The sequence below is a fragment of the Bos indicus genome, chromosome 4 (genome assembly GCF_029378745.1).
Source record: "Bos indicus isolate NIAB-ARS_2022 breed Sahiwal x Tharparkar chromosome 4, NIAB-ARS_B.indTharparkar_mat_pri_1.0, whole genome shotgun sequence".
Taxonomy (NCBI): domain Eukaryota; kingdom Metazoa; phylum Chordata; class Mammalia; order Artiodactyla; family Bovidae; genus Bos; species Bos indicus.
In genome coordinates, this window is record NC_091763.1 from 62,200,932 (window position 1) to 62,215,152 (window position 14,221).

At 40.0% G+C, this 14,221-nt stretch overlaps 1 protein-coding gene across 4 annotated transcripts in view; it reads left to right on the plus strand.

Annotated features, from left to right (window-relative positions):
* Positions 1-660: 660 nt before the first annotated feature.
* Positions 661-14,221, plus strand: part of DPY19L2 (dpy-19 like 2) — a 93,834-nt gene continuing 80,273 nt past the window's right edge. For 2 of the 4 annotated variants that reach the window (XM_070787851.1, XM_070787852.1), the window contains exons 1-4: positions 665-1,269; positions 4,564-4,588; positions 6,441-6,528; positions 13,253-13,390. In XM_070787851.1, the coding sequence (XP_070643952.1) occupies positions 888-1,269; positions 4,564-4,588; positions 6,441-6,528; positions 13,253-13,390 (633 nt within the window). In that variant the 5' untranslated portion in view covers positions 665-887. Of the gene's footprint in view, positions 1,270-4,563; positions 4,589-6,440; positions 6,529-13,252; positions 13,391-14,221 lie in introns of all 4 variants that reach the window. The other 2 variants (XM_070787854.1, XM_070787853.1) reach the window with 2 other exon arrangements.

Sequence of the window (14,221 nt, forward strand, 5' to 3'; positions counted from 1 at the left end):
TTTCACTTCAGAATAGATGGATAAACTCTGTCCTCAAAGGGGACAACTCTGAATTCGCATTCAACCTGAGGCTGTGCGGTTAGACTCACCGGGTTCACGCCAGCTCTGCCACCTGCTGCCTGCAGCGTCGGGCCACTGCCTCGGTGTAGGAGATGAACTCTAGGTGTCCCATACCAGCCAAGTGTTCCAAAGGGGCGAGGAGAGACGCTCCTAATAAGTGCCAGGCGCGTCACAGGCTCTCGCTTCCTTTCCTCGCTTTTTCCCCCCTACTGTTACTTTTTAAAATTGAGATCTCCTTTTTTGTTAATAACCTTGAAACAGACAACCTTTTGGCAAAAACAAAGCTAAGGCTAAACCCGAAGAAAGGAATTAAAACGAAGAAAGTTCTTCAGTCTTGTTCGCTAGCAAGGTATGACAGCTGAGCCGCGCAGGTGAGAAGATGCGCTGGGAAACGCGCGTGGAGACGTGCTTGGAGCGCCGAGCAGTCAGCTCACTACAGAATGGACACGTGGGGGCGCACGTGGGAGGGTCTGCGAGGGGCGGTGCTAAGGACCTGCGCACGTGGGGCTGCAGGCGTGGTAGCGCACGTGGGAGGTTGCGCGTGGTGCTTTGGATAAGCGCACCTGGGGCTGAACGCGTGGGAGGTGCACGTGGCAGGGTGCGCAGGATAAGCGCACGTGGGGCTGCGCGCGTGAGCGGCGCACGAGCGGCGCCAGGCAGCCTGGGTTTTGTTTCGCGGTCGCCTTGACGACCGGGCAGCCTGCAACGGCGCTGCGGCGAGTCGTTGAGAATGTGAGCCGAGCCAGGCATCTTGCGGACCTCGCCTGACTAGGCCGGGCCGGCGCCGGAGAGAGTACCAGCCCCATCCGAACGGGGACTATGAGAAAATGGTCGGGCAAACGAGGAGTAAGCTCAGAGGTGCGGCTTCAGAGCCATCGCACTTTCTCCGCTCCACTCAGTCTAGGCGGCGGCGCCGGGCCACAGGATCTGGGGAGCGGGAGTTGGAGAAGGAGCCGAAGGAGGAGGTGAAAAGGCCGGAGCTGCCTTTGCGCACACGCAGGGGGAACCTGACAAGGGGCGCCCGGAAGTATTCGCCGCAGAGGATCCGAAACTTGAAAACGCAGAATTGCGTGCCAGTGGAGATGGTTAGAAGGACCGATCTTCTGAACGACCGCTTTCCGTTTCTCAGCTCTTTGCTGGAGCAGCTCTCGGACAAGGCGCAACTATTGCAAAGACGTCAGGTCTCGGGCAAGGGGGCCTTCGGCATAGGTGAGCGGAACCGACCGAGGAAAGCCCCTTGCAGGAGCCCCGACAGCTCCGGCACCAGCACTCCCGGGCGACTAGGCTCACAATGGAGAGACCCGTGTACCCTCTTGAGCCTAGGGTTGGACGTGGTTTCCATGAATCTTGAATATCAGTTTAACAAGCAAGTCTGGCAGCAATAATGGCGAGTTCCAGTATCTGGAAAATTGCTGACAAAAATTCCGAGCCCTCTTAGTTCTTATTTTAAAACATTTTCAAAGGTTTGCAGGCACAGTGATAACTTTATGTGTCACCAACAAAATGTCATCTTAAGGCAGCCATTTATCCCTAGTGAAAATGATAGGGTAGCTTTGGGGGAGGGGGAAGTCAGACTTTATATTTTTCTGCACCTTGAATGAAGCAAAATAATATGTTGGTTTTAATGAGTTGAGGATCTTTCACAGGGGAAATAGGATCAAATTAGGCAATATATTTCCCCATGTTGGTATCTATTTACTTTCATCTTGCTGAGGAGCTTGATGCCTAAATTGCCTTCTTATTTAAGCCCTTGAAAGATTTTTCTTTATTTGCATTCCTAATTTTTGACGATGTAAATTTTGCTTTTTCATTAAGAGCAATTTTGAGCCTAGTCCTTGCTCAGACTGGCTGCTGTTATATATTGAAACACAGATAGATATCTCCTAATGTAAGTTGTGATTTCTTTTCCATCGTAAGTTGATTGCTGATATTAAAGTAGAATGGATCTCCACATTTGGAGCATGTAGACAATACTTGAGAAATAATGGGGGTTCATATTTAGATTTTGTCAGATGTCTAGTTACGGAAAATGTGGGATTTTAATTGGGACCAAAAAAGGGTAATATTTGGATGTGTGGAGCAAACAACAAGTATTAGAAGCCTATAGAACAGCATAATCAGAGCCATGGAAGTAAGAAAATATGAAATAAAAGTAAGGGTCCAAAAGAGAACGTAGAGTGTTCAAAAAATTGGTTGGGACCAGCCGTGGGGAGTCTAATTCAAGTCTACATTTAAGGCATTTGAACTTCATTCAGTAGGATGGCACTGATGGGTTCTTTTCTTTAGGAAAATAATTTTTTTTTAAATGAGGTGAAATGCACATAACATAAAATTAACCATTTTTAAAGTGAACAATTTTGTGACATTTAGTACGTTCTTGATATTGACATTGAATGACTTAAATAGAGTGATAGGATCAGAAGTGTGCTTCAGAGAGATTGATTTGACAGCAGTGTGTAAAATGGACTGGATACGGACTGAGGTAGAAAAAAACAGTTGAATGCTAAAATCCAGACAATAATGGTCTTTTTTATGTTATTATTATTATTTTTTGGTGTTAATGTCTTTGTTGCTGCATGTGGACTTTTTCTAGTTGGGGTGCACTGGCTTCTCTTGTTGGGGAGCACAGGCTTTAGGCACCAAGGCTTCGGCAGTTGCTACATGTGGGCTCAGTAGCTGCAGCTTCCGGGCTCTAGAGCACAGGCTCATAGTTATGGTGCTCAGGCTTAGTTGCTCTGCAGTGGCATGTGGGATCCTCTGGGACCAGGGATCAAACCGGTATCCCTGCATTGCAGAGTGGACTCTTAACCACTGGACCAGGGAAGCCCCAGGCAGCAGTGGTCTTAATGAGGGTAGCGACAGTAGGAATGGAGAAGAGAAGTCAGAGGTGAAAGTTGATGGAAACATGTTGAGAGGACCTGGGTAGGTGATGAGGTAGAAGAGGAAAGGAATGTGATGAGAGGAAGAAAGAACATTTGGTCAGGCATGAGGATTGTAGATTTGGGAATTATTCATGTAGAAGTGAGTTGAAACATTGACATTGAGTGAGATTTCCAAGATAGAAAAGAGAGCAAAGTAAAGATACTTGGGAAAACCCCTACATACTTAGTTTTAAGAGAGAAGAGAAAAATAAAAAACAGAGAAGCATATAAAAACAAAATGGTCAGAAAATGGATGAATTGGCAGGTTGGTATGATGGGTCTTGATAGAGAAAGAAATCTAAGAATCTGGTGAAATTCTACAGAGAGATTGAAAAGCAGGAGAATTGAAAGAGACTGTTGATGTTGATAACTGAAGGGTCATTGGTCATTTAAGAGTTATAGGAACTTTAAAGAAGTTGGCTGATTATCTTGTCAGACATGGCAGGGGATGGAGAAGAGAATATTTTGTAGTTGGAAGGTCTACTATATCAAGAGAAGTATTTTAAGGCCTGGGAATATGAAAGGCTGAAGGAGAACGATCGAGGAGAGAGGGTGAGATTGAGGTTCGAAGAGAGTGAATACTTGATGGTGCAGTCTTGGAATAATTGGGAAGGATGGAGATAAAGGCATGAATTTGAGAAGCTATCAGTAGAAAAGAGAAGAGATACTTCCTGTTGTGAGATGGTAGAGAACAGAGAAGCAAAGCTCACTATATAGAGAAATGTTGAAATGGATATAAGATGCTGAGAGTGCTTGCATCAAATGGTCTTTGTGTCAGTAAGGTACAAGGTTGGGTCACTTTCAGAGGTGAAGTTGACAGAGGCAGGATACAGGAGACAGGCTTTTAATCACAACTTTAGAAGGAGCTGTGATAAGCCCTTCTTTGCATTTACAGTATTGACATCATTACACCTTACAATTTTGTTGGGTAGGGAATGTGGGTTAAGGGGAGTGGGTGAGAGACACTAATAAAGATTTTGGAAAGCTAGATGGACTTAGTAGGATATTTTATTTTTTCTTAAGTATTATTTTTAAGAGTAATTGCCTTGAGAATAAGAAAGAGGATACAAATATAGTTGAGTAGGACATTGTCCATCTTAGAGTTAATGAAACCTTATCAGAGTTGAGAGGGAAGGTATAGGTTTAATGTTAAAGTGGTTCATAGTATTACCATGTATTAGATGGAAAGTTAACATATGTAGTGAGTATATACTTTTTCTGTAAAGACCCAAGTAGTAAAAATTTTAAACTTCAGGCCACATACAGTCTTTGTTATTTATTCTTCTTTCCTATTTTTTACAACCCTTAAAAAAATTAACAACCATTTTAGCTTGCAGACAAAATAGACCAGACAGATCATAGACCATAGTTTGCTGATTGTGACATAAAACTGGACATCTGAGAAATGTTGAGGAGTGGTAGGACTGAGCTCAGGATGGTGAGAATATGAAAAAGAGCTGGAGAAGCATGATTGGAAGCTTCCAACATTGCAGTGTTTGTTTTAAAAGTTATTAAGTAGTCATTTTAAAGGCATAATAAGGCAACTGTTAATGACTTTTTCCTTTTTTTTTTCTTTTTCCAGCTGCCTTTGTGGCAATTTTGCACTGGTAAGATTAGTTTCATTTTGATATAAATAAAAACATTTGGATTATAAAAATTACCATCACTGTTTGTATATATAAAAAATTAACTGCTTGCTATGTATATAGAATATCTATATGTGTACCAGTTAACATATGTATATGTGTGTGTGTATAAAACTTTTAAAAACCTCATGTGTGAAACATTTATAAATGAATGCATTATGGGAATAGTAATTTATGAATTAAAATATTTTTGCTTTACCAAAAGGTTCACCACTGTATTTCCTAAATATCTAGCTTTTGTAGTGTGGTTTTCATGTTTATTTCATGTAAAAAACTTCCTCATTTTCTAGCAATTGAGAGTTGTTAGTGACATAAGGGAGAAGGAAATGGGAACCCACTCCAGTATTCTTACCCAGAGAATCCCGTGGACAGAGGAGCTTGGTGGGCTGGTGTCCATGGGGTCGAACAGAGTTGGGCATGATTGAAGCAACTTAGCATGTATGCATGCATTGGAGAAGGAAATGGCAACGCATTCCAGTGTTCTTGCCTGGAGAATCCCAGGGACAGAGGAGTCTGGTGGGCTGCCATCTATGGGGTCGCACAGAGTTGGACATGACTGAAGCGACTTAGCAGCAGCAGCAGCGGCGGCGGCAGTGACATAAACTTAGGGTTTGTGTAAAGTTTTAGTAGCACCTGTCAATTGGAAATCAGGTAGAAATGAAGATAAACACCCTGTAATGGTAATACAGAATTAAATGAGCCTTTCAGTGTGCATACACATACACATTATTTTACATAAATGATATATTTGTAAAAAGTATATGTAAAATAATTTTCCTCTGACATATCTTCATTTCTACCTGAGCTCAAGGATTTCTGCTCTTGGGAAGAATGGGATCTACCCCACGTCCTGTTGGGACAGTGCTTTTCTGACCATTATTCTGCAGGGAGATCTCGATGTTGTTAATAGAACTAAGACTGTAATGTTAAGAAACATTTCCTACAGCTTGTGATACCCTGGTATATGTCCTAAGTATAAATGAAGGTGAGTGGAAGACACGGTTGCCATATGGAATTTTGTTTTATTTTCTACTTCATTGGAAAGCATCTACTGTATAATTAAGGACAGTATAATTGCTCACTACAATTTTACTTGTCACTTATGCTCCTGTTTCAGTACCTACAGCTGGGTTTATTTATTTATTTATTTTAGTTGTACTGATGAAATATCTTTAAGTACAGTCCTGTTTTCTTTGGCACTTTATGTAGTGTTCTACTTATTAAAAAATTTATTTAACCTAAAATAATTTTATTTAAAATTATATTCTAAATCTTTTCAACAGTTAAGAGATATTTCCCAAACCTGGTACATTAGAAACACTTGTAAAACATAACAGATAAACAAAAGCATGCCTCAGTTCTGATTTAGATGCCTGGAATGGGAAGAATGATGGAGAAATCTACAAGAGTTTTAGATCAACAATTGTTGTTGTTCAGTCTCCCAGTCATGCCCGACTCTTTGTGACCCCATGGACTGCAACTTGCCAGGCCTCCCTGCTCCAGTGGATCATGTTTTGTTAGAACTCTCCACTATGATCCATCCATCTTGGGTGACCCTACACGGCATGGCTTATACCTTCATTGAGTTACGCCAGCCCCTTCACCATGACAAGGCAGTGATCCAGGAAGGGGAAATACACAATTATCTGTGTTATAGTGCTGGATTATAAATCCCTAAAAATTTACAAATTGACAAACTATAAAGTTATCTCAGTATTTATTGTAAAAATTTATTCTTTGTTCTTCTTATGGTTTTTATACTTTGTTTATAATAGTTTAGCCCTGTTTTTGAAACATGTTATTTTTCTTCTAGGGTACATTTGATAACACTTTTTGAAAATGATCGTCATTTTTCTCACCTCTCAGCCTTAGAACGGGAGATGACTTTTCGCACTGAAATGGTTAGGTTCTTTCTTCTAATGAATTCATTTGTAATTTAAGAATAGTAAGGTGCAAATATATTAGGTTCTGAAATGAATTTTGGTGAATTGTACTGTTTCTCACACTATTTTAGGTTTATTTTATTTTTGCTGTTTTTAAAAAGAATTTTATTAGGACATAGTTGACTTACAATGTTGTGTTTCAGATGTATAGCAAACTGATTCAGTTATAAATATACATATATTCATTCTTTTTCGGATTCTTTACTTCTGTAGATTATTACAGAATATTGAATAGAGTTCTCTGTACTATATAATAAGTCCTTGTTGGTTATCTATTTTATATATAGTAATGTGTGTATGTTAATCCCAAGCTCCTAATTTATCTCTCCCTGTCCTTCACCCACATTTCCCCTTTGGTAACCATAGGTTTGTTTTTGAAATCTGGCCTATAGGTTTATTATTTAAATAAAAAGTGTTTTAGTCCTCACTTTGTAAGCAAGAGTACAGTCAAAATGGATTAAAGACCTAAATGTAAGACCTGAAACCATAAATCTCCCAGAAGAGAACATAGGCAGAACACGGTTTGACATAAATTGCAGCAGTATTTATTTTTGGATCTGTCTCCTAAGGCAAAATAAATAAAAGCAGAAATAAATAAATAGAGCCTAGTAAAACCTAAAAGCTTTGGGGGAGCTGAAGAAACCATTCTCAAAACTAAAAGACAATCTACTGGATGGGAGAAAATACTTGTAAATGCTGTGACTGATAACTGGTTAATATCCAAAATACATAAACAGTTCATACAACTCAATATAAAAAATTTTTGAAAAGTTGACAGAAGACGTGAGTAAACTTTTTCTGAAGAAAACATACAGGTGGCTAACAGGCACATGAAAAGATGCTCAACATCACAAATTGTTAGGGAAGTGCAAGTCAAAACCACAATGAGATACCACCTCACCACAGTCAGAATGGCTACCATTGCAATGTCTACAAATGACAAATGTCGATGAAATTTGGAAGAAAGGACACTCTCCTACCCTGTTGATGGGAATGTAAATTGGTGCAGCCACTGTGGAAAACAGTGTACAAGCTTCTGAAAAAACTAAAAATATGATCCAGCTATTCCTTTCTAATTTTACCACTTATTTTGATATATGGAATCTAAAAAATAAAATATATACCACAGAAAAGTGTTTCAGGATTCTTTTGTCACATTCTCTTCCTTTCCTACAGGCAGACTTCTTTATAAGATAGTAAAGATCAATTGCTAGAATATCAAAGCAAAATGATAGGACTCTGAAAGAGGAACTCCCCAGGTCGGTAGGTGCCCAATATGCTACTGGAGATCAGTGGAGAAATAACTCCAGAAAGAATGAAGGGATGGAGCCAAACCAAAAACAATACTCAGTTGTGGATGTGACTGGTGATAGAAGCAAGGTCCGAACTGTAAAGAGCAATATTGCATAGGAACCTGAAATGTTAGGTCCATGAATCAAGGCAAATTGGTAGTGGTCAAACAGGAGATGGCAAGAGTGAACATCGACATTGTAGGAATCAGCGGACTAAAATGGACTGGAATGGGTGAATTTAACTCAGATGACCATTATATCTACGACTGTGGGCGGGAATCCCTTAGAAGAAATGGAGTAGCCATCATGGTCAACAGAATAGTCTGAAATGCAGCACTTGGATGCAATCTTAAAAACGACAGAATTATCTCTGTTCGTTTCCAAGGCAAACCACTCAATATCACAGTAATCCAAGCCTGTGCCCCAACCAGTAACACTGAAGAAACTGAAGTTGAATGGCTCTATGCAGACCTACAAGACATTTTAGAACTAACACCCAAAAAAGATGTCCTTTTCATTATAGGGGACTGGAATGCAAAAGTAGGAAGTCAAGAAACACCTGGGGTAACAGGCAAATTTGGCCTTGGAATACAGAATAAAGCAGGGCAAAGGCTAATAGAGTTTTGCCAAGAGAACGCACTGGTCATAGCAAACACCCTCTTCCAACAACACAAGAGAAGACTCTACACATGGACATCACCAGATGGTCAACACAAATCAGATTGATTATATTCTTTGCAGCCAAAGATGGATAAGCTCTATACAGTCAGCAAAAACAAGACCAGGAGCTGACTGTGGCTCAGATCATGAACTCCTTATTGCCAATTTCAGACTGAAATTGAAGACAGTCAGGAAAACCACTAGACCATTCAAGTATGACCTAAATCAAATCCCTTATGATTATACAGTGGAAGTGAGAAATAGATTTAAGGGCCTAGATCTGATAGATAAGAGTGCCTGATAAACTATGGATGAAGGTTTGTGACATTGTACAGGAGACAGGGATTAAGACCATCCCCATGGAAAAGAAATGTAAAAAAGCAAATGGCTGTCTGAGGAGGTCTTACAAATAGCTGTGGAAAGAGAAGCGAAAAGCAAAGGAGAAAAGGAAAGATATAAGCATCTGAATGCAGAGTTCCAAAGAATAGCAAGGAGAGATAAGAAAGCCTTCCTCAGCAATCAATGCATAGAAATAGAGGAAAACAACAGAATGGGAAAGACTAGAGATCTCTTCAAGAAAATCAGAGATACCAAGGGACCATTTCATGCAAAGATGGGCTCGATAAAGGCCAGAAATGGTATGGACCTAACAGAAGCAGAAGATATTAAGAAGAGGTGGCAAGAATACACAGAAGAACTGTACAAAAAAGATCTTCATGACCCAGATAATCACGATGGTGTGATACTCACCTAGAGCCAGACATCCTGGACTTTGAAGTCAAGTGGGCCTTAGAAAGCATCACTACGAACAAAGCTAGTGGAGATGATGGAATTCCAGTTGAGCTATTTCAAATCCTGAAAGATGATGCTGTGAAAAGTGCTGGACTCAATATGCCAGCAAATTTGGAAAACTCAGCAGTGGCCACAGGACTGGAAAAGGTCAGTTTTCATTCCAGTCCCTAAGAAAGGCAATGGCCAAAGAATGCTCAAACTACTGCACAATTGCACTCATCTCACATGCTAGTAAAGTAATGCTCAAAATTCTCCAAGCCAGGCTTCAACAATACGTGAACTGTGAACTTCCAGATGTTCAAGCTGGTTTTAGAAAATGCAGAGGAACCAGAGATCAAATTGCCAACATCTGCTGGATCATCGAAAAAGCAAGAGAGTTCCAGGAAAAGATCTATTTCTCCTTTATTGACTATGCCAAAACCTTTGACTGTGTGGATCACAATAAACTGTGGAAAATTCTGAAAGAGATGGGAATACCAGACCACCTGACCTGCCTCTTGAGAAACCTATATGCAGGTCAGGAAGCAACACTTAGAACTGGACATGGAACAACAAACTGGTTCCAAATAGGAAAAGGAGTATGTCAAGGCTGTATATTGTCACCCTGCTTATTTAACTTCTATGCAGAGTACATCATGAGAAACGCTGGGCTGGAAGAAGCACAAGCTGGAATCAAGATTTCTGGGAGAAATATCAATAACCTCAGATATGCAGATGACACCACCCTTATGGCAGAAAGTGAAGAGGAACTGAAAAGCCTCTTGATGAAAGTGAAAGAGGAGAGTGAAAAAGTTGGCTTTAAAGCTCAACATTCAGAAAACTAACATCATGGCATCTGGTCCCATCAGTTCATGGGAAATAGATGGGGAAACAATGGAAACAGTGTGAGACTTTTTTTTTTAGTTTTTTTTTTTTTAATATATAAATTTTGGGGGGCTCCAAAATCACTGCAGATAGTGACTGCAGCCATGAAATAAAAAGATGCTTACTCCTTGGAAGAAAAGTTATGACCAACCTAGACAGCATATTAAAAAGCAGAGACTTTGCAATGCCAACAAAGGTCCGTCTAGTCCAGGCTATCGTTTTTCCAGTGGTCATGTATGGATGTGAGAGTTGGACTGTGAAGAAAGCTGAGTGCCGGAGAATTGATGCTTTTGAACTGTGGTGTTGGAGAAGACTCTTGAGAGTCCCTTGGACTGCAAGGAAATCCAACCAGTCCATTCTAAAGGAAATCAGTCCTGGGTGTTCATTGGAAGCACTGATGCTGAAGCTGAAACTCCAGTACTTTGGCCACCTCATGTGAAGAGTTGACTCATTGGAAAAGACTCTGATGCTGGGAGGGATTGGGGCCGGGAGGAGAAGGGGATGACAGAGGATGAGATGGTTGGATGGCATCAACCGACTCGACGGACATGAGTTTGGGTGAACTCCAGGAGTTGGTGATGGATAGGGAGGCCTGCCGTGCTGTGATTCATGGGGTCGCAAAGAGTCAGACACGACTGAGTGAACTGAACTTAACTGAAAGATCAATTTTAATAGCTGAGGAAAGGAAAACAAAGTTTAAGAAGTGATACTGACCTATCAGAATTCTTGGAAATTGCTTTCTCTTGGGGTAGAGTTGGTCAGTTTTAGCTGGCACTTTAAATTTATTTTTTAAGCTCTCTTTATTTCCAGATAATCTCTTTTAGAGATAATCTCTTTTAAAGAACTTTTGATATCATTTCTTTAATACTTTTTTTGTTCTTTTGACACCAAATCCGTAAAATGGATAATGTAATCTACTGTATCTTTAATTGTTGTTGGGGTTAAATGGGATAAAGAAAGCCCAAGTTGCAGAAATTTACAATTAAGAGAAGCCAGGTGTCCAGATGTGCTAATCAGGGGCCAAGAGAAGAGCTGAAATTGGCTCTTTTGTTTGCCTTTGCTGCTGCTGCTGCTGCTAAGTCGCTTCAGTCATGTCCAACTCTGTGCGACCCCAGAGACGGCAGCCCACCAAGCTCCCCCATCCCTGGGATTCTCCAGGCAAGAACACTGGAGTGGGTTGCCATTTCCTTCTCCAATGCATGAAAGTGAAAAGTCAAAATGAAGTCGCTCAGTCGTGTCTGACTCTTCGTGACCCCATGGACTGCAGCCTCCAAGGCTCCTCCATCCGTGGGATTTTCCAGGCAAGAGTACTGGAGTGGGTTGCCATTGCTTTCTCCTTTGTTTGCCTTTAATTGTGACTTAATTAAAGTTTTTAATTAAAGAATTAAAATTAGCAAAACTTACCATTTCAATTATTTCTAAGTATATATTTCTATGGCATTAAACACACTTACATTGTGCAACCATTAACCCTCATCCATCTCCAGAACTTTATTATCCCAAATAGACTGTACCTGTTAAGCACATAACTCCCCACTCCCACTGTTTTCTCACCTAGCTCCTTAGTGACTTCTATACATGTGCCTCGTCTAGGTATCTCAGGCATTGCTTTTTAAATCTCTCTCCGTATAGCCACTTAAAAGCTTCGAAGAGTTGGACATGTTAGCATTTGTATGGCATTTGAATTTTTAATATCTTATAGGTGTTATTTCCAAAGAGAGGATATAAAATATTATTTAATAAAGAGTTGGTGATGGACAGGGAGGCCTGGCGTGCTGCAGTTCATGGTGTCGCAAAGAGTCAGACACAACTGAGCGACTGAACTGAAAACTGTAGCTGTGTCGGCGTCTGGGCTTCAATGACAGATCACTAGATTCAGATATCAGTTCTATGCTTTGTTGTATAATGATGAGTAAGTTGTCTGATTATCAGTCTCATCTGTTAATTAGAAATAATGCCAGCCTTACAGGATTTTATTGAAAATGAAGAAAGAGAAAATGAATGAAGCAAGTAGCACAGTACCAGACACAAAAATAATAACTTATTAATAAAAATGTGTATGTTTCCTCTTTCTGTTAGTACAGACATGCATATTAGATATCTTTTCGTTGTATTGCCTTGTTTCTCTCATAAGCAAAAAGGAAAGATCCTTATATGAACTTGCTCTATTGATACTAATTAAAATTATGAAGAAGTGCCCTTTCAGATATTAGTTAAAACAAATCTTTAATTTTATTAGTCACTACTGTTGCTTAATCTGTAAAAAATAAAGTACCTTATAGTTGTATGAAGCCAGAATGAGTGTAGAGTTGAAGGTTCCTTTTAATGATTTTTGAGAGGAACATATATTACAAACTATGTTGCCCTTTAGTTTTTAGGAAAGAAAGCAGGAAATTGATGAGCAAGTAATATGAAGCAGCATACTTTTGTTAGTCTTTGAATTTTAAATAGCAATTTTACTAGCCTAATAAAAAAATCATTTCACATGCTGTAGTCATGCACTAGAATAGCCCCTCTTTCAGGACAACATTTCGGTCATGAACAGGAGCTCACAGTTAGCTTTCACTTTGTGTAGAGCCAGTCAATGGAACTGGAAGGCAAAGGAAAGCATGAAGTACCATCTGATGCCCTTGTGACCATCATTTATTATTTCTAAAGGGTTGGAGAAATATAAGTAGTTATGCAAAGTTGTACACATACAATGACACAAAGTCATACCTATGCCAGAATTATCAGATCTCAGCCTCTAGGTGTCTCACAATACGGGGGTAAAGTCAGGCTTGGTAGAATTAAAATGTATTGCTTACTTATTATAAGGTACGATTAGAAAAATTCTTAAAACGTTGAATACATCCCTTTAACTCTTTTGAACCTATGGAAAATATGAAAGAATAGTATAGTGATGACCTGAAAAGGTATGCTTTTGTTTGCATTCAAGAATGCAGTAGTAAGTAGAAATTAGGAAGTCTTATTATCAGTCTTTTTTTCCTTTTCAGAGTAAATTGTCTAAAAAGAGTTAGAAAAGTAAGTATTTTAAAATTTTACTTATGTTAACAATTTATACTTTTTAAAAGGGACTTTATTATTCCTACTTCAAGACCATTGTTGAAGCACCTTCATTTTTGCAAGGACTATGGATGATTATGAATGACAGGCTCACTGAATATCCTCTTGTAATTAATACAGTGAAACGCTTCCATCTTTATCCAGAGGTAAGCAATGTTCTGGGACAAATGTTTGTAGAGGGGTTTCTTTTTTTATCAGATAGAAATTATAACCACATGATGATGTTATAGGAAGGAAGGGATCTATAAAGTTTATTGATTGCTGTATGTGTCCTTATAGTTGAGCACCACATCAAAAGTTCCTTTCCTAAATAAAAAAAATCCCAGAAATTATTCTCACATGAACTTAAAGAATAGAACCTTAGTATAGCAGTAATAGCCAGTGTAATAGACAAGCCAGATGGGAAGGAGCCACGGATTCACAGATGGAGATGGTTCATAGGTTATCACATTTGTGGGCATAGGATTGTTCATTATTCCTTTTGTTGTGGTGATTTAGTTGCTCAGTCAGGTCCAACTCTTTTGAAACCCCATGGACTATAGCCTGCCAGGCTCCTCTGTCCATGAGATTTTCCAGGCCAGAATACCTAAATGGATTGGCATTTCTTTCTCCAGGGGATCTCCCTGATGCAGGGATCAAACCCATGTCTCCTGCATTGGCAGATGGATTCTTTACCACTGAGCCACCAGGGAAGCCCCATTATTCCTTTCAGAGATCAGATCAGATCAGTCGTTCAGTCGTGTCCAACTCTTTGTGACCCCATGAATTGCAGCATGCCAGGCCTCCCTGTCCATCACCAACTCCCGGAGTTCACTCAGACTCATGTCCATCGAGTCAGTGATGCCATCCAGCCATCTCATCCTCTGTCGTTCCCTTCTCCTCCTGCCCCCAATCCCTCCCAGCATTAGGGTCTTTTCCAATGAATCAACTCTTTGCATGAGGTGGCCAAAGTACTGGAGTTTCAGCTTTAGCATCAT